At 45.7% G+C, this 23469-nt stretch overlaps 1 protein-coding gene across 5 annotated transcripts in view; it reads left to right on the top strand.

Annotated features, from left to right (window-relative positions):
- Positions 1–23469, top strand: part of WDFY1 (WD repeat and FYVE domain containing 1) — a 46264-nt gene that overhangs the window by 4698 nt on the left and 18097 nt on the right. Inside the window, exons 1-5 of one of the 5 annotated variants that reach the window (XM_030324082.1) lie at positions 8498–8787; positions 9627–9735; positions 11728–11795; positions 18046–18119; positions 22997–23051. In XM_030324082.1, coding sequence (XP_030179942.1) covers positions 11789–11795; positions 18046–18119; positions 22997–23051 — 136 coding nt within the window. In that variant the 5' untranslated portion in view covers positions 8498–8787; positions 9627–9735; positions 11728–11788. The other 4 variants (XM_030324083.1, XM_030324081.1, XM_030324084.1 and 1 more) reach the window with 4 other exon arrangements.

The following is a 23469-nucleotide window of genomic DNA, read 5'->3' as shown; positions in this document are numbered from 1 at the left end:
AAATAAGTTAGGGCTGTGGTCCTGAGGTCTTCAATTTTGGGAAACAGTTTGAGGATGAGCGTGCTTATGCTATTGTTGCATCAGGGGCCTGGAGGCCAGGCGATTGATTTCCTGGAGAAGAAATTTTGCTTGGCCTGAGTCAAACAAAGGCAGAGCTCCCGTGTTGTGAAATATTTTAGGATGTTGCGCTTAGGCTGGTAAGCGATAAAAATGACAGAAAACCAACTCGTAGCATATTTTTGGTGGCATCTTCTTGTTATGCCAGCTGTTTACTTTAATATGTGTATTTCCTTTTAGGCATTTCTAAGACTGAAAAGATGGTTTGAGGGAAAGAGTGTATCTTTACTAACTGTTCAGGCAGAAACAATTTCGAATAAACCACTTGATTTTTAAGTGTTATGCTTAGGAGAAAACCTGGCATAGCCGGAAGTTGTTAGCTTATACAGATAACCAGGGCGTTAACTGCTGTGTTTTTGTTGTCATGCAGTGCCTAAAAGTAGACTCTTTGATTTGTGTTAGAAAATAAAAGCAAGAAGTGAGAAGGGAAGAAGCATTTATTCCTCTCTCGTTAGAGTGGCCCTTCTTTGTGACGTTCATTTTCTTTTTATAGCATAGTTAAGAACCGATTCTGGATCCAGAATGCCAGAGTTTGAATCCCAGCCGTGTGACCTTGTGCAGGTTACTTATTCTTTCTGTGCCATAGTTTTCTCATCTGTAAAATGGGAATAGTATCTACCTCACGGTTTTGTGAGATTTAGATGAATTAGTATGCAAAGTACACTGAACAGTGCCCAGCACAGAGAAAGCACCATATATATGTTGGCTGTTATTTCCCATTTAATTACTTTAGTCTCATCAAAAGCTAATGATATCTGCTTACTGTGTGTGTGTGTGTGTGTGTGTGTGTGTGAATAAAATAGTTTTTCCTGTATAAAAGCAATACCATTTTCGGCGTGACTTACAAACCTAAGTTCTTGTAACAGTCTTTGAGTTGTGCCTTCTCATCATTTCCATATTTGGTCATTTACAAGTCATGTCAGTCATTAGTTTTTCCTCATAAAATCTTTGCCCTGCTGTGTTTGGGGGCCCCAAGATCACCCTCTCGGTTCGATGATTCACTAGGAGATGGTTGTCCTCATGGCCATGATTTATTACAAAGGACACAAAACGGAATCAGTGAAAGGAAAGGAATGGTTGAAGTCCAGAGGAAATCAGAGTCACCTTCCATGAGTCCTTGCCCTGTGGAGTCACACAGGAAGTGCTCCTGTGTTATGTCCACATCTGTAAAATATTGTCTACCAGGAAGCTCATTAGAGACTCAGGACCCACTGCTTTTATTGGGGGCTGGCCGTAGCACTTGACAAAATTCTAGACTCACAGAAGGAAAGCAGGCATGCCGTGGTCTCTCAGATGTTAGTATGAGTGAATCACTAAACAGACCTGGTAGGAATAAAGCATGGAACAGAATTGGAAACCAGGCTACTCTTCCTAGTTCCTCAAACTGTGCCTCTCTGGGGTGAGTTTAACCTTGTGTTTCAAGACTAGGCTGGGGATAGAGTTTGAACTTTTTCTTTTTTTTTGAAGTTAAGAAAGCTTTGCACAGCCCCTAAATTGACTGCATCCTGCCTGGATTGCTCCTGTTCCTAGAGGTTCTGATGGCTTTTAGTCTTCTTGATAGCACAGAGGTCACAAGAAATCATCTCGATGCTAATAGTGAACAGGTAACAGCAGGAATGGTTCCTCAAGTGAAAAAGAAAATACCTGCAGGTAGAAAAGCAGCTATCTGGCTTCTGGAGAAGCGTCCTTCCCTCAGGAGCCGGGGGAGATGCCCCACAAGGGGCCTCCCTCTTGGGATAGAGATCTGCCTGTGACAAAATCAGGAGTCATCATCGTGGGCAGTTGAATTCCTTCCCTGGAAAAGGAGATGGAAATTTAAATTTTCCTCAGCCAATCTAATTATCCTCAGTGAAAAGGGGCCGATTTCCCTGCCTTTCCGTTTAGATGGTCAATTCAATAAAAATCTAGTGTTTTCCCCTTTTGTTACCAAAGGAGAAAAGCTTTCTGTGGCAGGAATGAAGAGGGCAGAGTTCAAGAGACTTGGCTGAAAGGAAACTGCTCTTTATTTGATAAAAGCAGATTGCATTGATGACCACATCCTTTTCTTTCTCTTGCAGGCTAACATCCTAATGTTATAGAAAGCATGGAGGCTACCAGAATTACCCATTATGTCTGTAGCCCCTGAAGGTAGTCAGAGTAGGAAAAAATATCCTTTGCTGATGGTAACAGAGATGCTTGGTGGTTTATCAAGATATGAAATAGTATCAGCAGCCTTAAGAGTGACCGGAAAATCAGATTTCCTCAAACTTACTCTTGTAAGAGTTTAAAAGAAGCAGGCCTTGCGCTTAATTTGTAACATATGCTATCGTTTGTATTTTGTGTTTAATTGGTTAATTGAATAATGCTGGTATATCAGTTTATAATATGAAGATGGTTGAATTGCTTTCATTCAGCTGTTTGGGGATGATTAGGGTGTTTTTTGAGAGTTTTCAAAAAAGATCTCGTTTTATAAATGCTGCTGTGTCAAGCGAGACAGAATTTGGCCTTGTGATTTTGCCAAAGCCCTCGTGTGCTCTTTGAATCTATTTATCAAAAGTGTAGGCATGATTTTCAAGGTAATCGTACTGGAAAATAAAATGTATTGGATCCAGATGTGTGTTCTCATGGAGTTTCAGGTTAAAAAATGAAATTAATCACCACTCCCACAAGATGCCTTCTGGCTTGAGATACGTGCTCTTCACAAGGAAAACCATGCTTTGACTCTGTCTGCCTTCCTCCTCTAGTCCAGCTTAAGCAGAGGAGGCTTTATCGACTTGGTGATTTCCTAAACTATATGTTTAACTTGCTTTTTATCACTCTTTGAGGGAATCCGAGGGACCAGAAGTGATAAAAGGAGCCTCTTTACCCATTCTGATCATCAGGCAGGCATATCTTGGAGAAGATCACAGACTAAGTCTTCCTGGAATAAGTACTTCATTCTTAACCAGACTTGTGGTTTTTAGTCTGCGTTTCATGTATCTGCTATAGTAGGGCAAAAGAACATGCAGAATTATGATCCTTAATAGGATGAACAATATTGACTGATACTTAATTAAGAGAAATAACTTCATTTAGCTTTTACAGTAACTTCTTTAGTTTCTTGGGATTCAAATTAACATCTGTGTAAAGTGAAGATCCTGTATTTCAATTAAAAGTTGAAGTGGACTTATTTGTTTATTCAGTACATTTAAATCCTTGGTACTCAGTAAATGCCAAATGCTTTTTTTTTTTTTTTTTTTTTAATTTTTAAGGTCAGAATCCTAAGTATTCTTAAAGGTATTCTATTTTTGGAACAGGTAGGATTGTATCATTGGGTTATTGCTATGAAACAAACCACTTTAAAATTCAGTGGCTTAAAACAGCAAGTACAGGGGCGCCTGGGTGGCGCAGTCGGTTAAGCGTCCGACTTCAGCCAGGTCACCATCTCGCAGTCCGTGAGTTCGAGCCCTGCGTCAGGCTCTGGGCTGATGGCTCAGAGCCTGGAGCCTGTTTCCGATTCTGTGTCTCCCTCTCTCTCTGCCCCTCCCCCGTTCATGCTCTGTCTCTCTCTGTCCCAAAAATAAAATAAACGTTGAAAAAAAAAAAATTAAAAAAAAAAACAAACAGCAAGTACAGTTGACCCTTCCTTGAACAGAACAACATGACTTTGAACTGTGCAGGGCCACTTATATGTGGATTTTCTATAGTATGGTATAAATTATAAATTATTTTATATGTTTCTGGTACATATAGTTTATGGTATAAACTATAAATTATTTTCCTTATGACTTTCTTAACATTTTTTCTTTCTAGCTTATTCTACTGTAAAAATACAGTATATAATAAAATACACAGAATATGTCTTAATCGAGAGAGACTTTGTAAGAATACTGCTCCTGTTTAGCACAGAAGTCAGTGTTTCTTTGAACTACATGAGAGCTTTGAAATTAGATGTAGGCTATTCCACAGTCTGGGTTTGTTTGGAGGAAAAAAAGTAACGCTTCATGTTTCCTTATTGTTTAGGGGTTACTTACTGCTTTGGAGGACAAAATGTGGAATTTTCTGAAAAGCCTTTTTTTTTTTTTTTTTTTTTTTTACTTGTTATTTATCACGTAAAGCCTCTTGGCTTTGAATTATTTACTTTTGTAATGTTTTGAAATGCGAATTTTCATCATCCTCTGACATAAGAGCGATGGAATTGGACAAAACGGCCAAAGAAATTGACGTTGGTTTGTTTGATTTTAGGGCCTGGACTCTCCTTCCTTCTGTCTCCCTAAGTATAAAATGGAGGTCCTGGCTGTCATCTTTGCCATGAGGATGTGGCATCACGTTCTCGACTGACGTCGTCTTTCTCGAATCCGAATGTGTGTCTAGAATACAGGAAGCAGCTTTGTCTGCCGCTACAGTTCACTACTGTGAACTTAGAAGAGGTCAGGCAGGGCCACGTGTTGATCAGGAGGCATGGTTTTTTATTGCCCTGTCTCTTTCAGGCCCGGTGCCCCCGGGCCTTTGGGTGTCTTCTCTTCTCTGCCTTTCTGCATCTGATTCCTTTGTGGGGCTGTGCCCCCTGCTCACCGCTCCCGGGGCGTGACATTCTCTGTTCACCCAGTGTCTCTAACCCTCGTGTCCAGGTCCGAGTCTCCTTATGAGCTCTGGACGTCCTTGGCCCTCTGCACTGGCCTCCTGGATGCATCAGTTCCTTGACCAGACCTGGTGGGGGCATGACACGCTCCAGACTTCAGGGCCTCACCCGTGGCATGACTTCCTGTTGAGGACAGTACCAATCTCCAAGGGAGAACCTCCCGTGAGGGATGACCAGAGCCTCTTAGGATCTGCCTTACGAAAGAAAGAGAAGGCTCTGCACCCTGCTGGAAATTGCTCTGATTCTAGTGCCCGCCCTTGGCACTGGAGCTTCTAATCTGAGGCCTGTTTTACCCCTCAGCCTGGTTGGCGCTTGTTGGGAATGATTTGACAGACACATTCCTGCGGAGTGAGCAGTCTTCACATTTAGATGCTGTCTTGACGTCACACAAGATACCTCCTCCTTGTTTGATTGTTGGCTTGTTCTTCTGCTTATTGAGCGGAGGTGGGGGACCCCGCAGTTCTCTGGATGTCAGGGCTCCAGGACCACCCCCACCCCAACAAGGAGCCATAGGTCTCGGCTGTCTCACAGGTGCGTTCCTTCTCCTCTCCTACCGGTCCTGCTCAGCCCGGTTACGGAAGTTAGCTCTGTCATTTTACATTATGCTTTAAAAAAAAAAAAACTAACATTTCATAAACCTTTTCTCATGGATTCATGGTCTTGGCAACTATTTTTTTTTTTTCAACGTTTATTTATTTTTGGGACAGAGAGAGACAGAGCATGAACGGGGGAGGGGCAGAGAGAGAGGGAGACACAGAATCGGAAACAGGCTCCAGGCTCTAAGCCATCAGCCCAGAGCCTGATGCGGGGCTCGAACTCACGGACCGCGAGATCGTGACCTGGCTGAAGTCGGACGCTTAACCGACTGCGCCACCCAGGCGCCCCTTGGCAACTATTTTTAACGGCTACAACAGCCTCTTAATTCAAGTAGCTTATCACGGACCCATGGTTTTCATAACTATTTGTAATGACTGCGTAAGCCGTTGAATTAATATGCCTGGAGCCCATTTCATTATTTAACATTCCCCCCAGTTCTTACTCCTTTGAATAGTGCTCAGAGTAACTTTTTTTAAATGCGTAATTCTTTTTTTCCTATGAACCAATGTCTTCAGAATCAGTTGCCAAGCATGGAGTGTCTCAATCACTTTGTTGTTGTCATGACTGTTGGTAGCAGAACCAGCAGTGTTAGGCGGGAAATGTTTTTGCTCACCATATGGAACAAATTCTTGCCAAAGAGCTGGTTCTGATTTGCGGTGCTGACACAAAATTATGAGAACCCTAGCAATAGCGTTTTATTATTGTTTTCAGGTGTCCGTTTGCTCACCCCCACATTTTTAAACACGTTTCAGTTCGAAACCTTTAAAACAAGAAAGTACAGGCGAGCGTTGGCTTTTCGTTTGTCTAGAAAATAAGCGGACCGTCCACCTTGCTGAAGACCGGCGGACAAATAAGGCGTGGGTAGCGGCGTGCAGGCAGTGTGGCGATGCGTATGTAACATTACCGTCTCACATAAAAATACCTTTTCTCATCTATGCGCGGAAAATGCCGCAGCTGTATGGAAGTTCCGGCTTCTCTAACTAGGAGGCCGGAGGAGGTAGATGTAGGTAATCTTAGCGGGGAGAAGTCTGAAAAAAATTGTATGCAGACCCTGAAAGAAATGACACATTTCCTTTCTAAGTACCTTTCGGAAAACTGTCAAGCTATTGTTTTAAAATAGCTTAAAAATAGAGCCTCGCAAAGATCAACCTGTTTCTGAGATTTCGGTTGTAAGGAAAGACTTTTTTTTTTCCAGATTGACATGGTCTTGGAATCTCAAAGAAAATCCATCCTCTAGAAAAATGGCTAGAATAAGCAGCAAGCAAAACAGAAAATGAGTTGAGGTGCGTGGGTGTAAACTTGTCAAAATATTAAAGGAAAAGTTAAGCTGTTGTATCTTAACTCAGTAGAGAAAGCAGCTTAGACATTCGTCTAGGCAGGCAATATTGTGGTTTTGTAGAAATAAAACCATCTGATCTTGATACTCTGTGATTATATGGTCTCTTAATAACATCCTGGAGTTTTTAATAGTTTTCTCCTATAAATGTCACAAACTGTATTGTGTTGCTTAGAACTTATTGAATAGATTTTACCTCCAGTTTATTTAATAGTAAGTGTTCTCGGCCTGTGGAATTTGTTGACTTTTTTTTAATTAAAAAAAATTTTTTTTAATATTTTTATTTATTTTTGAGACAGAGAGAGACAGAGCATGAGCAGGGGAGGGGCGGAGAGAGAGGGAGACAGAGAATCCGAAGCAGGCTCCAGGCTCTGAGCTGTCAGCACAGAGCCTGACGCAGGGCTCGAACTCACAGACTGTGAGATCATGACCTGAGCTGAAGTTGGATGCCCAACCGACTGAGCCACCCAGGCGCCCCTAAATTTTTTTTTAATGTTTTATTTACTTTTGAGAGAGAGAGGGGCAGAGTACGAGTGGGGGAGGGGCAGAGAGTGAGGGACACACAGAATCCGAAGCAGGCTCCATGTTGTGAGCTGTCAGCGCAGAGCCCAACATGGGGCTTGAACCCACGGGCTGTGAGATCGTGACCTGAGCTGAAGTCGGACACTTAACCGACTGAGCCACCCACGTGCCCCATTTGTTGACTTTTTTAATAAACAGCCCAACTTAAGCCTGTTTTTGCAGTCATTCTTTAAACCAAATGAGACCTATTCTAAACACCATACAAAACACATTCCTATATTATTTAGTAGAAATTATACAACTTTGTTTAATGCATAGGTTCTTGGGAGTGCGGGAATGTTAGGGGTTAAACCTAGCATTGTCTTGATTTCATCTTGGAAGTGAGAGATTTTAGCGTTGTTGTGGAAGGAAGGGAAAGAGATTGGCTTGAAAAGAGAAGAGGCAGGGTTCCAGAGAGAAGGTGTGACTACAAAGAGACCTTGTCAAGGTCAAGTGCCAATTTTGGAACTTGATTCCCAAGAAAGGATGGGCTTCTTGCAGCCTGGATAAGATCGATTTTCAACCGAAACATCCTATGAGATCATTTAAGTCTTGCCAGTTTCCCAGTGTGTCAGCTGGGTGCAAGCCAAAGTACAGTACTAACGTTTGTCCTCCAAGGGAAATGATACTGCGTTTCACAAAATGCCGGTGTCTAGGTAGGTTCCATTTTGACCTTGGGCTGTTTTGAATATCATTCTGAGCTTTGCAGACTTAAAATTAGACCTTTCCAGGTTAGAGGATTGGCTGGAAGAGATAACCTTTAGGGTTTCCCCTTCTCCGGCCGCCTTTTCTGCCTTTGAGTATCGCTCTTCTCACGAGAGGACCCAAGGAAAAGCCTGTGGCACTGAGTCCTTCCTTCTTTGAGATGCCAGTGTGTCCATGACCCACAACTTTTGGAGTTGATTTGAAGGGTTTTAGAATGTGTCTGTACTCTGTTCTTCTTTAGGCCCTTAAAAAACCTGGCAGGTTTAACCCCTTTGTGATCCGCACGAATGAAGGCCGGTGGACTTGACGGGGCGCTGTGCGACGCTCTGATCTCCCGGTGCCTTGCCTTTTCCTATCCTGTCTTTGGAACTGGAGTAGGACCCTGGGGTAGATTTAAGGCTTCTCAAGGAGTTGGCCTTTAACTTCTTGCAGCTCCTTTGGCTTCATCCCTCATGTTGAACGTAAGTAATGAAATGTATCCGTAAAGCCTTCTGTAGCGAGTGACAGGCTGTGTCATGCTGAGATGGCACCCGTGCTGCGGTATGCCCAGATAAACTATCTGGAGAGGGAAGTTCTTGGTAGAGTGGTGAGGGTGGAGGGCTGAGGGCCTAACTGGAGATCGGGGTACTTGGGGCCCTTGAGGACGGCAGCTCGTTGAGATAGAGGTCTGGGTTGGGAAGTCATAGGCACTAAGTGTCACACGGACCCCTGATTTGAGACCGCCAACTGCTGGTGGGCTCTCAGCACGGGCAACGGAATGCGTGGCTCCTTGGGAGTTGCAGCCGCTGGTCCACCTGCCCCGGGGCGGGCCCACCGTGTCGGAGGGAAGAACCCACCAGGTGATGAGAGGAGCTGACGGAGCCAGACTGTGGTGGGTGTACCGATAACAGAGAGCAAGGGCCAGCATCACATTTTGGAATCACTGCTTACTTCTTAAAAAAACAAATAAGCAAAAATCTGCAACACCATTCTTACACCTAAAGAAATGAACGGTATTTTAATACCGTCAAATATCTAGTCAGTGTTTAGATTCTCAGTTTCACGACGATACACGTGTGTTTAACAGTTTGTTTGAGTGAGGATCCAGATAGGTCTGTGCATTGGGATTGCTAGATATATCTCTTAAAACCTCTTTAATTATAGCCTGATCCTCTATCTCTATTTTTTTCCCCATGCAAATTATTTGTAGAAGGAACTGGGTCATTGTCTGTAGCCTTGCCTGTGGTCTTGAGTTTTGCTGAATGCACCCGTGGGGTGGTGTTTACGTTCCTCTGTATTTCCTGTAAATTGGTAGTTGAATCTAGAGGTTTGATCAGATGGTATCTTCCAACAAAATTGGTATCATACTGCCGTTATTGGTTTTGTAGAGGGCTTTCACTTAACATTATAACGTGAACACTTTCTATGCCACTAGCCATTTTTCATAACTTGATTTAAATGGCTCCAAACTACAAAGGTCTGTATTATGAAAAATTTTTAACTTCTGAGGTTTGGGAAAGAAGAAGGTCGGGTAATCATGAACAGCAACCAAGGACCCCATAACAGAGAAGTCTAAATGTTACCTTGAAAAGTGTTAAATTTTGGTTTAAGATGTGGAATTACAAACTGTAAAAATTAAAGGTCTGTTTCTACATGCTTTAGTCTGTTCTCCCCTCTCTTTTAATTTTGGATGTGAACTTGGATGCTTTAGAACTTCTTTTCACGATACAGGTACCTCAAAAGAAAGTCTGCCTGGTTATCTTGCCTTGTGAACCTCGTTTAATGGCGCTCAGCTGAACAGACGGTGTTTGATATTCTTCTTGGTGTCTCTTCAGACACGGTATATGGTACTTGCTTGATTGCAAACAACAGAAATAAGTCAGACTGACTTAGGCTGCTTGATGAGGGTGTTTCTGGTAAGGATGCTGGGGTGTCTGCCTCGCAAAACCCCAGTCTCGGGAAATAGCTCTGCTTTGGGCATGAGGGACTCTCACCTGGACCGTCTGCAGCTCGTTTCTCCTTTTAATAAGTTGACTTCATACATTCTGCAATCCAAATCGCAAAACATATGACCGGAAACAGCCATTTCAACTACTGGAGACACTGATCTGTTTTTCTCGCTCCTTGTTTCTGATTTCCCAAGGGAGGAGCTGATTGGTTCAGCTAGGGTCAGACGCCCATTTCTGGTCTAGCCAGTTGTGATCAGGGGCGGGATGTGGAGAAGGTTGGCAAAGGTTCCATTGTGACCAGTTGGCAGTGGCCGGAAGACAGGGCATGTTGTACACATGGCTGTTCCTACCCCGAGGCCTGTGTTCAGTTCTTCTACAAAGTAGTAATTTGCCCACTGTGCTACTGGGTCATCTTACTTATTTGGATGAGTGAAGGTCAACGTCTAAGTCTTCCTTTATTGTGATCTAATCACACGCAGGAATCTGTACAGATCTTAATTGCAGCTGGACAAGTCCTGACAAATTCATGCACTCTGTAACCAACTCCCCAGAGCCCTGCCATCCTGTGTGTCCCTTTACATTCTATCTTCCTCCCCAAGAAGCAACACTGTTCTGATTTTTATCCTCATAGACCAGTCATACTTGCCTTGAACTTCAAACAAGATGGTGACCTGTTGAGTCAACATTTAGCCTTCTGTATTTTAGTTTAAGGTGAAAACATTTAATGAGCGCCAGCTGCGTGCCAGAGTCGGTGCTGCTGTTAGACATAGGAGAGGGATTGGGACAGAGCTCACAGGAAGGGACAGTGGGATGGCTGGGACTCACTGCAGAGGCAGAGCGTGCCTGTGCGGGAGGAGGCACGAGTGTCCCAGGGGTTCTGAAGAGGAAGAGGCCTGGAGCTTGGAGGAGGTTCTGTGAGTGGAGGAGGAAGGGTCTTAGTGTTCCTTATTGTTCTTCTGACATGAGCCAAAATACCAGTCTTTGGCTATTCTGGTCATTTGTCATTTTCCTGCCTGTGTACAGGATTTCCTCATCTCCCTGTGTGTGTTCTGATGAAAGGAGAGGCCCAGAGACCTGGCGTGGGGTGATTTCCCCCCGGGGGCAGGAAGGCTGGGACTTATCAGAAATGAGCACTGCTGTGGGCTCTGCTTCCCATGCGCATCTGTCCCGCTTCTCCAGAAGCACTGTCGTTCCGTCTGTATCTTCTGCTGTCCTCATTTGGCCCAGATGGCAAGCAACCAAATTTGCACAGTTTGTTTTTTACTAAGAAAAGCAGTGAATAGTTCTCCCGTTTTCTTGGTGTATCCTCATATAATGAGATTTTATGTATTATTAAACTCACTTGAGGGGCGCCTGGGTGGCGCAGTCGGTTAAGCGTCCGACTTCAGCCAGGTCACGATCTCGCGGTCCGTGAGTTCGAGCCCCGTGTCGGGCTCTGGGCTGATGGCTCAGAGCCTGGAGCCTGTTTCCGATTCTGTGACTCCCTCTCTCTCTGCCCCTCCCCCGTTCATGCTCTGTCTCTCTCTGTCCCAAAAATAAATAAACGTTGAAAAAAAAAAAAAATTAAAAAAAAAAAAACTCACTTGAAATCCTGACTCTGAGCTACTACATAACTTGCCATATGTGGTCATATATATGTAACTGTAGATCACGTGTGTGTGTGTGTGTGTGTGTGTGTGTGTGTGAATAGTGTATGGACTACATATAATGTACTATGTGCTGTACTTGTGGGTCCTGGTGTATTTCTCTAGTTTGTCCACCTGATTAACCTTATGAGGTCATTTGGGAAATACTACTGAAAATAAAATAAATAGTTACATTTCCCTGGAGCACAAAAGAAGATAAAATTACTAAAAAGTACTCTTTCGTTCTTTTCTCCACAGAACCATTCGAGTATGGCTGAAAAGAGACAGCGGTCAGTACTGGCCCAGCATTTACCACACAATGGCCTGTGAGTAGCTGAGCTGTTCCACTTGAGGAAAGTGTGTCTGATGCCTTTGATGATTCATATTTCAAATACTTATTTTTTTGAGAGCAAGAAAAGTGTGTCTAATGCTTTGATGATTCAAATTTCAAATATAATTTTTATTTTTGAGAGGGAGAGAGCGTGCCAGGAAATGGGGGGTGGGGGGGAGGGGGAAGAGAGAGGGAGAGCACCTTAAGTGGGCTCCGTGCCCAGTACGGAGCTCCATCCATGACGCTAGGATCATGACCTGAGCCGAAAGCAGGAGTTTGACACTCAACCAATTGAGCCAGCTAGGCGCCCCCGATGAATCAAATTTCAATATGCCTGAATAAAAGGTACTACTAGGGGCCCCTGGGTGGCTCAGTCGGTGAAGCACCTAACGCTTGATCTCAGCTCAGGTCAGGATCTCACAGTTCATGCCCCACATCAGGCTCACGCTGATGGCACAGAGCCTGCTTGGGATCCTCCTCTCCCTCTCCCCCTCCCCCTCCCTCACTCTCACTCCCCCCTCTCTTTCTCAAAATCTATAAACATTAAAAAAAATTTTTAAACAGTGCTACTAGATTTCAAAATGAATTTCTTAGTTGCCTCATACCCCAACAGACTATGCTAAATCGCAGGAAGACTTCTTTTCTTTTGCAAAGGAAGTTGGGTCTGCTGGCTTAACTGAAAAAAGAAAGGAGAGGTGGGGGGGGAAGGGCATGCCCGCCACCCCCAGGTTTTCCTCTGTTTTTATTTTGCCAACTTGCATTATTAGTGACCGTGTACTTGGTAATAGCTGATCCTGACACTAAAAACGAGCTCTGTGCACCCCCCCTGCCTTCATAACCAGCCTCCGGCCCGGCCTTTTCACAAACTTCCGGTACTACTGAGAGATTGGGTCCAAAGTACAACCCTTTCTACGCAGAGAACTTTCTCAGGAGTTAAATGTGTTCAAAAACTCAATCTAGAAGATAAAGCCTTTGCACTGGGATTTTGAAATCGCCCTGGGATGCAGTGACTTAAAATTACACTTAAGTTCCAGCCCTTTGTGCAGATGTCAGCAGCACTGCCTTCCTCCCCCCCCCCCCCCCACTCCTTCTCTTCATCCTTTCTCGAAAAGGAAGCCCCACAGCAGAGGCCTGGGTGCCACCCGGGCCCAAGCTGGGCTTGGATCCTGCCGTCCCAAACGGCCACATAGAAGCCATCCTTGGCTGCTAATTCCTTAATGAGGCATTTTCCTCGGTTAAGGGTTCCAGTATTCAGAGGACCCCCTAGGAAAAGAAAAAAGGCTTTGGGGCCTGCTTGATGCTGTGTTACGTCCGAACACCGCTGTAAAGTCCTTGCCACTCGCTGCACACACTGTTGACTGCGTTCACAGCTTTCTTAAGAGTTAGCCCAGAGCCAGTGGGGCGTGTTAGACACCGATTCCGAGTAATCAGTCGGGGTCATCCTTCCGAGGGCCTCTTTCCTTGGCTGCGCTTCCTCCTTTGTACGTCTCTTGCAGTGTGTGTGTGTGTGTGTGTGTGTGTGTGTGTATGCGCGTGTGCAAGCATTCGGGTCCTGCAGTCGTGCTCAGAAACAATTAGTAGTCCGTCAGGAGTTTCCTTTTTTCTGCCTGCCTGGGACAGCTTGGGCAGGCTGCGCACCTCCTCTGTCTTGGTGGTTAGTCACTGAAAGCGAAGATACTGGGACAAAGATAACCATTACAAAAGGAACCATAAGACTGTATGAGACGTAGCACCTTAGAGGTCTCCGCGAAAAGCTAATCATAATTGAGGACTATGGACTGACTGTTGCCCGCGTCCGCACACATAGGGAGCGTGCGTCACCTTGCCTGCCCCCTCTCAGCGGTGATGACCGATGGCTTGGCAGATGTACTCATGGAGCCCGTTTGGGAAATTTTGGGGGGGGGGGTGTTGGAGCAGGGCAGAGGCATCTCTCAGACGGGTAACTCCTCACCTGCAGTGGCCCAGTGATGGCCCTGACGGCCGGCAGTAGCCACAGCCCGAGGAGGTCCTGCCAGTGCCGGGGAACATTTGTCATCTTCGTGGACAGTCTTGTTAATGCTGCCACTCTTATTCCTCCCATCCCCTCCTCTCCCCCACACCCCGCACTTCACATTTTGGGCACAGCTTCACATCCCCGAGTCCTCAACCTTGGAGTCGTTCGTGCTCCTTGGAATAGAGACTTTGTCCTGTATTTTGCTCACTTACTCCTCGGTTTGTGTGTATCCCAGATATTTAGTACAGCTTTGTAATTTCTCTCCCCAAACCTGGCAGTGGAAGTGTGCACTCTTTCTTGGCTTTTAGGTCTCGGGCCCGTGGCGTGGGCTCTCTCTGTTGCCATCCCTTGCTAACCTGGCTTAAGTGTCCCCCCTGGAAAGTAGCTCCCAGAATGCTGTGGCTGGAAAGACCAGTGACAGCTGGAGAGAACAGGCCCAGCCTCTCCGTTGTCGGTGGCTGCCGCCCACATGTTTGCACCCAAACACATTCAGCTTGGTGCTTCCGGATGCTTCTGTGTTGTACTCCATCTGGAACTGCATCCCTGGTGAAACTGTGAGAACACCGCCGGCAGAAAACAGGGCGAATGAATGACGAGACATGACTGTTTCGCGATGACTTTTGTTCCCAAACGGGTTTCAAAATGTGAGAAGTGGCAGTTGGTTCTGAACACCGTCTGCGGGTTGTCCGGTCGAGGACACGCGAGCGGCCATCCACCAGGTGAAACTCTTTCTTGGGGCCTGACAGAGCGAAGGGAGCCGCCCCTTAGCGTGCCGCTCTGTGCACTCGAGTCACTCTGTCACTTTACCTCACCGAGCAAAAAGAACTTTCAGAATCTGCTCTAGCCAAGGGGAAAACGGTCCCTCCTAGTGTCCACATCTACCCGGTGACTTGTGCCTCATTTTTTTGGGTAGGACCTTTCTATGAAATCACACAGCTCTGCAAGGGATGGGGTCTTTTCACCGTTTGGTCAACAAGGGAACCGATGCCAGAGGGGTTAAACCCATGGCTTGTGGTTGGGATTCCAGTCCCTGCCGTCTGGCTCCAGAGTGACGCCACCCACCGCAGTCACGGGGTGGGCACTGACTTTTCCTGCAAAGGGCCAGCCAGCTAACATCTAGACATTGAAGGCCACACAGCCTCTGTGGCAGCTGCTCAGCTCTGCCGCTGTGGCATGAAAGCAACCATAAACAATGCATAAATGAAGGGAAAAACCAAAAATACCTTTATTTACAAAACTAGAGTTGGAAGCATATGAGTTTGGATGGCAGTGATGCCTTTTTAAAAGGCCACTGAGTTAAAGATGGTATGTGTTTTGCATGTTTATAAAACCGTGTGAATATCCAAACTTTTTTTTTTTTTTAATTAATATTGCTTATCTCACTAGAACCTTCCCTTCTAGAAAAAAGCCAGGACAGGGGCGCCTGGGTGGCTCAGTCGGTTAAGCGTTCCACTTCAGCTCGGGTCATGATCTCATGGTTCCTGAGTTTGAGCCCTGCGTTGGCTCTGTGCTGACAGCTTGGAGCCTGGAGCCTGTTTTGGATTCTGTGTCTCCCTCTCTCTCTGCCCCTCCCCTGCTCACTTTCTCTCTCTCTCTCTCTCTCTCTCTCTCTCTCTCTCTCTCTCTGTGTGTGTCTCTCTCAAAAATAAAACTTGAAAAAAAATTAAAAAAGAAAAAAGCCAGGACATCTTTAGATGCCAAACAAATAAGTTAGGGAAGGTTTTTTCTTCCTTTTTTAAATGTAAGAGTTCTCTAGCCTCATAAAACTACTCAGCACGTTGTAAATTTTACACAAGGGAGGATTTTACATATTTATGGACAGTTTGTTATGGGGGGGTTGGACATAAAAAGAGTCGAAAGAAGCTTAAAACTAAAGTGTTAAGATTTTGTTCCAACCTAGAAGTAAGCAAAAATGACGACAGTGAATCTGAAATCATCAACGCATGTTTGGTTTGCCAAAGATAATTTTATGATGGCTATTGAAGAGCACAGTGAAACCTTGGATTGCAGATACCTTGTTCTGTGAGTGTTCTGTAAGATGAGCAAACATTTCTCATGAGTTTTTAAAATTTTTTTTAATGTTTACTTATTTTTGAGAGAGAGAGAGAGAGCAAGCAGGGGAGGAGCAGAGAGAGAGAAGGAGACACAGAATCCGAAACAGGCTCCAGGCTCTGAGCTGCCAGCACAGAGCCCGACATGAGGCTCGAACTCACGAGCCCTGAGATCATGACCTGAGCCGAAATCGGACACTCAGCCGACTGAGCCACCCAGGCGCCACATCTCATGAATTTTAACTTGATAAACAAGCGATATCTTGTGGTACAAGCAGTAGGTGATGCCAGACATCACATCACAACTGAGCCGATGGTTCTTGAAATTCGCTTTGATATATGAGTGCTTTGGATTACGAGCACGTTTCCAGAATGAATTATGCTTGCAAATCAAGGTTTTACTGTACATTACACTAAGATACATATACCTTTGGGGCTATAATTCTTAAACTCGATTGTTCTTTTTTTTTTTTTTTTTAAATTTTTTAAGAACTTTTATTTGTCTGAGAGAGACAGGCACAGCATGAGTTGGGGACTGGCAGAGAGAGAGAGGGAGAGAGAGAATCGCAAGCTGGCCCCACGCCGCCAGCACAGGGCCTGACGTGGGGCTCTTGCTCACGAAACCACAAGATCGTGACCTGGTTCGAAACCGAGAGTCGGATGCCCAGCTGACTGAGCCACCCAGGTGGCCCTAAACTTGGTCATTCTTTCTAGTCCCCCAGTTCAGTGTGGTGGATGAGGGGTACGGACTTCAGTCAAGTGTGATTGTCGTGTGCGCGCTGCGGTAACACCTGCCTTCCAGCTGGGTAGTTTTCTGCACTTGAAAAAGCCTCTTTCCGTCATCTCATCATGCAGCTATCTGTGTCTTTGCCTTCAGGTGCAGTCCAGGGTTCGAGTTTACTTTTGTCCTTCAGGGGAAAATGTCAGCCCTTTCTAGAGAGAGAACCTTAAATTAACCCAGTTTCAAATGGTAATGCCGTTTATAAGATATTTTTTCTTTTACTTTTTTGTAAGAAGGGTTACCTCAAAGTAAGCTCAAGTTTGTTTCACGGTGCGTATTCCCTCATGGTGGTTCTCGCGTGGTCAATAGAAATTCTTTAGGCTGCAGCGAATCCAAACATTTCAAGTGTTCCATTTCACAAATCATTTTAATTCTGATTTTTAGCAGAAGGAGATGATTTGGAGTTTCTCCTCTCTGTGACTCATTCTCTGGAATGAGAAGGAAGGGAGAAGGGAGGAAGGGAGGGAGGGAGGAAGGAAGGAAAGAAGGAAGACAGATAGGTAGAACCTGGAAAGGGCTGTGGATGTGAGAAGCAGCAGGTGCTAGCCCAGTCACATAACACCACTGTGCACCTTACCACTGCAGTACTCCAAACTGAGGCTGTGTGTGTCATCGCAAAGGGACCCCCCTCCCCGGCTTTTTTTGTTTTTTGACCGTCGGAAGAGAAAACATAATCCCAAAGTGGCTTTCCTAACTTGGCTCACATATGCTGTGGAATCGGAATTCTGGCGCTGGGAACCCCTTTTCCATGATTCCAGCCACTCTGTTAGCTGTGATGGGGAAGGGGGGTGGGGCAGGACGGCCTGCTGAGTTTAGAGAACAGATTTCTCACTCCGAGCACCGAGCACCAGTCTGTGGACTCCGTAGCCTACAGGTGGACATTACAGCCAGATGAATCCGCATGCCCGCTTGCTCCGTTCAAAGATGCAAAACAATTGAGGAGATTTTTTTGAGTTGGAATTTTATTTATTTTTTTATTTAAAAAAAAATTTTTTTTTAACGTTTATTTATTTTTGAGACAGAGAGAGACAGAGCATGAACGGGGGAGGGGCAGAGAGAGAGGAGACACAGAATCTGAAGCAGGCTCCAGGCTCTGAGCGGTCAGCACAGAGCCCGACGCGGGGCTCGAACTCACGGACTGTGAGATCGTGACCTGAGCCGAAGCCGGCCGCTCAACCGACTGAGCCACCCAGGCGCCCCTGAGTTGGAATTTTAAACTGCAGCAGCAGAAAGAACTTCAATAGGAACTTCAGTAATGGTTAATAACCATTAACTTTTCCGTTTACATCATTATTTTCTACAGAACATTCTTGCCCTCTTTTTTAAACCTAAATCGTGTATGCTTTTTAAATAACGTGTTTTGAACAATGACTTAGAATGCGTAGCTTTGCCTTTAATATGGTCTTTGTCTTTCTGGCAGCTCCTTGCTCTGCTATGGCTTACCATCACGACAGCAGACGGATATTTGTGGGCCAGGATAATGGAGCCGTCATGGTAGGTCGCTTCCAGAGTGCATGCGTTACATTGACCCCCCCCACACCCAGCGTTCACGCCTGTTGGACGGTTGGAATAAAGAACGATGGATGCCTGATGGTTTGGCATCAAAGATTTTTTTACTTCAGTATGGGTATTAGGCCTAAACATGGATTAATTTTAATTAGTGCTTATTTTTAAACTAGTCACGGAGCTCAGAATGTTTTCATGATTGATAGTTTGGTGTTCAGCCTAAGCCACAAAGCACAGCTTTCCTAAGGTGAATGTGAGGCCTACAGCAGCCCCATCCTTGAACCGTGAAGGGGGCCAGGCGGGGGGTGGGCAGACGGCCTGTGTGCACACGTGTGCACGTGTATGTAAGTGTAACCGTGGAGAGGGACAGAGGGCAAGGTTGGTGACTGGTCACTGAGTCAACAGCTCATATGACCGTTTAAGGCAGCGCTTCTCAAACTATCTGTGGCGAAGGGCTAGATATTCAAAATTTCAAGTTAGTGTAGATTGTAGGTATTTTTATGATTCTAATTGCGTGGGTGTGTGTACGTGTATTTTCTTAATGGAGGTATAATTTGCGTGAAATTTCACCAATTTAAAGTATGTAATTCACTGGTTTTGTAGTATATTCACAAGATTATACAACCATTAACCTTCTCTAATTCCAGAACATTCTCACCACCCCCACCAAAGAAACCCGTACCCTTTAGCAGTCACTCCCACGCCTCCTTCTCCCAGCTCCTGGTAATCACAAATCTGCTTTCCGAGTGCAGAGATTTGCCTGTTATAGACATTTTATGTAAACAGTCGCATAGGATGCGTTGCCTTTCGTGTCTGGCTGCTTTCACTCAGCATGTTTCCAAGGTTCATCTGTGTTGCGTTTGAATTAGCGCCTCATTCCTTTTATGGTGGAATGGGATTCTGTCACGTGGGCATAGCAGCGCTTCACGAGCCTTTGTGTTTCTTCTGCAAGGCTGGCGGTCGTGTCCCCCTTCCGTTGCTGGATTTAGTGGTTGGAGTCCTCGCTGTTTCTTCCTGGCTCCAGCTGAATGGGTGTCCATTTCCTTGATCTTTTCAAAGAACCAGTTTTGGTTTCAGTGTTTTTTTTTTTCTTTTGTTTTTCCTATTGTCCGCTTATTTATTTCAACTCTAATTTTATTATTTTCTTCCTTCTGTTTGCTCTGGGTTTAGCTTGCTGGATTGATATTTTTGACACCACCTTGGAGCAAGTGAGAACATCCACGATTTCATCCTTGGGTGTGATAACGATATGCTCAGCACCAGGGCGGGGCTGGGGGGCGATGGGAGAAGCAGTCTGAGGCCGGGTCGTGTCGGGCCTGGTAGGTCTGGATAAAGTTTTAAGTTTTGCTGTAGACTCTGTGGGAAGCTCTACGGGGCTTTCAGCAGGCAAGTGACAGGATATCATTTATGCGCTCAAATGATCCCTGTGGCTGCTTGGTGGAGGATGATCAGTTCGGGGGGGCAGCAGGAATGGAAGCTGGATGGTCAGGCTGTGACCCTGGGAGAGAGGACGCTGACGGGGACAGTGGACAGAAGTGGGTGGATTTTTTTTTTTTTTTTTAATTTTTTTTTTTTTTTTCAACGTTTATTTATTTTTGGGACAGAGAGAGACAGAGCATGAACGGGGGAGGGGCAGAGAGAGGGAGACACAGAATCGGAAACAGGCTCCAGGCTCCGAGCCATCAGCCCAGAGCCCGATGCGGGGCTCGAACTCACGGACCGCGAGATCGTGACCTGGCTGAAGTCGGACGCTCAACCGACTGCGCCACCCAGGCGCCCCAGAAGTGGGTGGATTTGAGGTGCGTCTGGGAAAGATTGGTTGTGGCGAGGGGAAGAAGAGGAGGCTGGTGATAGCCAGGTTTCTGGCTCGAGTCACTGGGTACACAGTGGTGTCATTTACTGAGAAGACAAAGGCTTGGGGGCGTGTGAGGAGGGGACATTTGGAGGGAGAGAGGACAACGAGGAACCCAGCCGTACAGTTGAGAGACCAGGGGGATAAGCAGTGGCCGCCCATGCGAAGTTAGCATCAGATATGCAAGCCTGGAGCCCATTGGGAGCCTCAGCTGTAGTCCTCAGCATCGAGGGTGGTTTTTTTTTCAGCGGTAAGAATGGCTGTGTTCACCTGGGGGAGAGAATGGGCAGAAGGTAGGGAGAGATCGAAGAAAGAGGTGAGCCATTCCAGAGCGGTGGGGAGCAGGTTTAAGAAGCCAGGGGGCTACGTACAAGGCTTGTCTTGAATGGCTGCGAGATGAGGAAGTCTCTGCCCCACCCCCCGCCCCCGAATCTTAAAAGTTTTAAATAGTGGCCCTCACTGGGTTCAGTCATGTATACTGTCCAGATGGTCCCAACAGCACGTCGCCATCAAGGCTGTGTCCTTGGGACAGCCTCTGGGAACAGGGGACGCCAAGTGACACACGCTTACCAGAGACCAGGGAAAAGGGTGAGGGACCTCTGACTGCTGATTGCCAGGGCCCCAGTTCACGGGCCAGCTGGTGGTCATGTCCTCTCAGTGACCTCTCTCGACAGCGAACCTCAGGGTCAAGTACATTAGGTAATCACTGCACGAAGGGGAGCCATTGAAGAGCAGTAAGCCGGGGAGCATAGACTCATCAGGTTTCTATTTTTGTGAGCTTAGCGTGCCTGTATGTGGAGTTCGGGGGGACAAGGCTGAAACTGAGGTGGCCCAGCTAAGAGGCTACTTCAGGACCCTGACATGAGACTGCGAAACACTGGGGGTAGTGCTGGAGAAGAGGTGATGGCTTCGAGAACTGTCTGGGCAGCAGGCTTGATGTCTGGTGGGATGTGGGTGCTTAACAGAGAGCTGTGTGAAAATGGCTTCCAGGTTTTTAGCCAGGATGGTGGTGGTGAGCGGTCAGCTGCCCTCTAAGAAAAGATGCTGATACAGAGGGGAAGTTGATGAGGTCCGTTTTGACAGTTGGGTCCGTGGGCCTGAACCTCAAGGGTTTGGTCTGGAATTGGGAGTTCTCTGAACATAGGTGTCAGCGGAAACTGCTAACAGTGGCCGGGCGGCTCCAACTGGGGATAGCAGGTGGATTGCGAAGAGCCAAGGGCCAAGGTCACATTCCCTGGGAATAACAGGAAGGAAATCAGAGGGCTCGGAGCCCATGGGGGAGACGGGGGCAGAATGGGCAGAGCTGGAGGACAGCCAGCGAGGACGCTGTGGCCGTGGAAGCCAGAGGGGCAGGGAAATTCACATGGGGGTGAGTAACTGTCAGGTGCAGCAGAGAGAGGATGAGGTCAGGCCTGGAAGATGACCCTGGGGACATCCCAGGAAGGGAAAGCCCTTTCTCTGTAGTGGTGGCAGTGCCGTGAGGGCGGTGGGTGGAAGAATGACCAGGAGAGAGCAGCTGGAGGGCCCGAGGGCAGCCAGTGTGGGCTGATCTCAGAGAAGGGGCCGAAGAAAGTCGGAGGATTGTTAAAAACAGTTTTGTTGGTTTTTTGCTTGTTTTGGTTTTGAAACGAAAAGATAAGAGGCCTCGAGTGTGTGGAAGAGCCAGGGAGGAAGAAGCCGGTGGAAAGGACAGGCCCCCTGCCCAAGCAGTTCACTCAGCGGCGGGCAGGGTCAGGCTTGCTCAGCTCCTCGCCCGTCAGTCTGGGGCTGCGGTGAATGCCTCACGGAGCCGTAAATGCAAATGTTCTCGTTTCTGTCCTGAAAATTTTATAGGAATACCGTGGCAATGGGCATGCACGTGTGTAACCAGAAGCCACGAAGCACAAATAATTTCTCCAGTGGTGGCAGTGGTTGCACATTGATTTCTCCAGGGACCCTTCTTGTGGCTCCCGGTTCAGGGGTAGATTATAGAACAGCACAGAAAAAACACACACCTCTTCAGTGCAAAGGGGCAATGTGAATCCGGTTTACTGTTCATTAGCACATGATCTGTTGATTATCCACCCAATACAGATGAGTATATATACAGTGATATATACTAGTACATTTATACTGGGCATATATACTGTATATTACATATATTATCTTACATCTGAGGATATATAATATATATTATAGTACATATATGAACACACACACACACACATATATGGTAATATATACTGGTACATTTTTGTACTTTCCAATACCAAGATGGAGAGCAAGGGATCAGTATTCCTTTGTGAGTTTTTTTTTCTCTTTGTCAACAATTCACAATGTCCATGTTACTTAGAGCCTTAGAAACTTATCACTTAGCATCGATCAGTAGAATTCATAGTGCTTTCTCTTTAGAGTTGTGTCTTCGTTTTATGCTGAAGGTGATTTTTTCATTAACAAGTATATACTTTTATTTTTTCCTACTTATAAAGTATTGCCCTGTCTATAAAAAATTAGGAAGATACAGGGTATTTTAAAAAAGCAAACCACCCACAACCTCTACACTTCCTTTTTGTTTGTACGTGTTCTATATGAAATATATGTAATTTCCCCCTTACGTTGGTGAGGTACCCAATGCCATATTTTCAGTGTAGCTGAGAACTCTGTTCATAATGGGTCTTTGTAATTTTGCTTTACGGACGTCATCTTGAGGAATGCTCAGCGTAACCAGGACTGCAAAATTAACAAGCCCTCCTCTGTGGAGGGAGAAGGAATACAAAACTCTCACTCGCAGAGGGAGAACTGCAGAAAAATACTGTGCTGGTCCGCAGCACCTTCCGTATTCGGTCTGCTCCCCAAAAGAACTAGTGGCTTGAGGACAAGCCCGATGAAAGAAGCAGTTCCATAGTATTCTTCTAGAGTTAATCTTGAGTCCCACCTCTGGCCATAGCTAGGTTTGGATTTTCCTTTGTTTTGAAAGTTAAGTTCCTGTTTTTAAAACCATGACTGTTTTCTTATTGCATGTGTTTACTTTTAGGAATTTCATGTTTCTGAAGATTTTAATAAAATGAACTTTATCAAGACTTACCCAGGTAATTATGATACACACACATACTTACATATATATGTGTGTAGATAGACGCACACAAAACTAGAACACTGCCTCTTATGATCAAAATTAGGTTTCACGTGAACTTTTTAGTGGTGTTTCCCCAGTTATACAGGAGGCTATTAACTCTTAGAGATGTTTACCATCCTTTCCTGCTTATCACCGTTCAAAATTTTCTATACTGTTCCATTGGGTGCATGACCAGGTTTAATTTACCCATTCTTCTATTTTGGAGCATGGGTAGTGCTTCCATTTTTTGCTAACACACACTGACCTGTATGACAGTGTATATATACGTAGGTGAGCGTATGAAACATTCACATGCACACACACACACACACACACACACACACACACACACAGGTATGTGTGCGTGTGTGTGTGTGTGTGTGTGTGCGCGT

The sequence above is a fragment of the Lynx canadensis genome, chromosome C1, assembly GCF_007474595.2.
Source record: "Lynx canadensis isolate LIC74 chromosome C1, mLynCan4.pri.v2, whole genome shotgun sequence".
Taxonomy (NCBI): Eukaryota; Metazoa; Chordata; class Mammalia; order Carnivora; family Felidae; genus Lynx; species Lynx canadensis.
The sequence above is the reverse complement of the archived record's forward strand: the minus strand, read 5'-3'. Positions and strand labels throughout refer to the sequence as shown.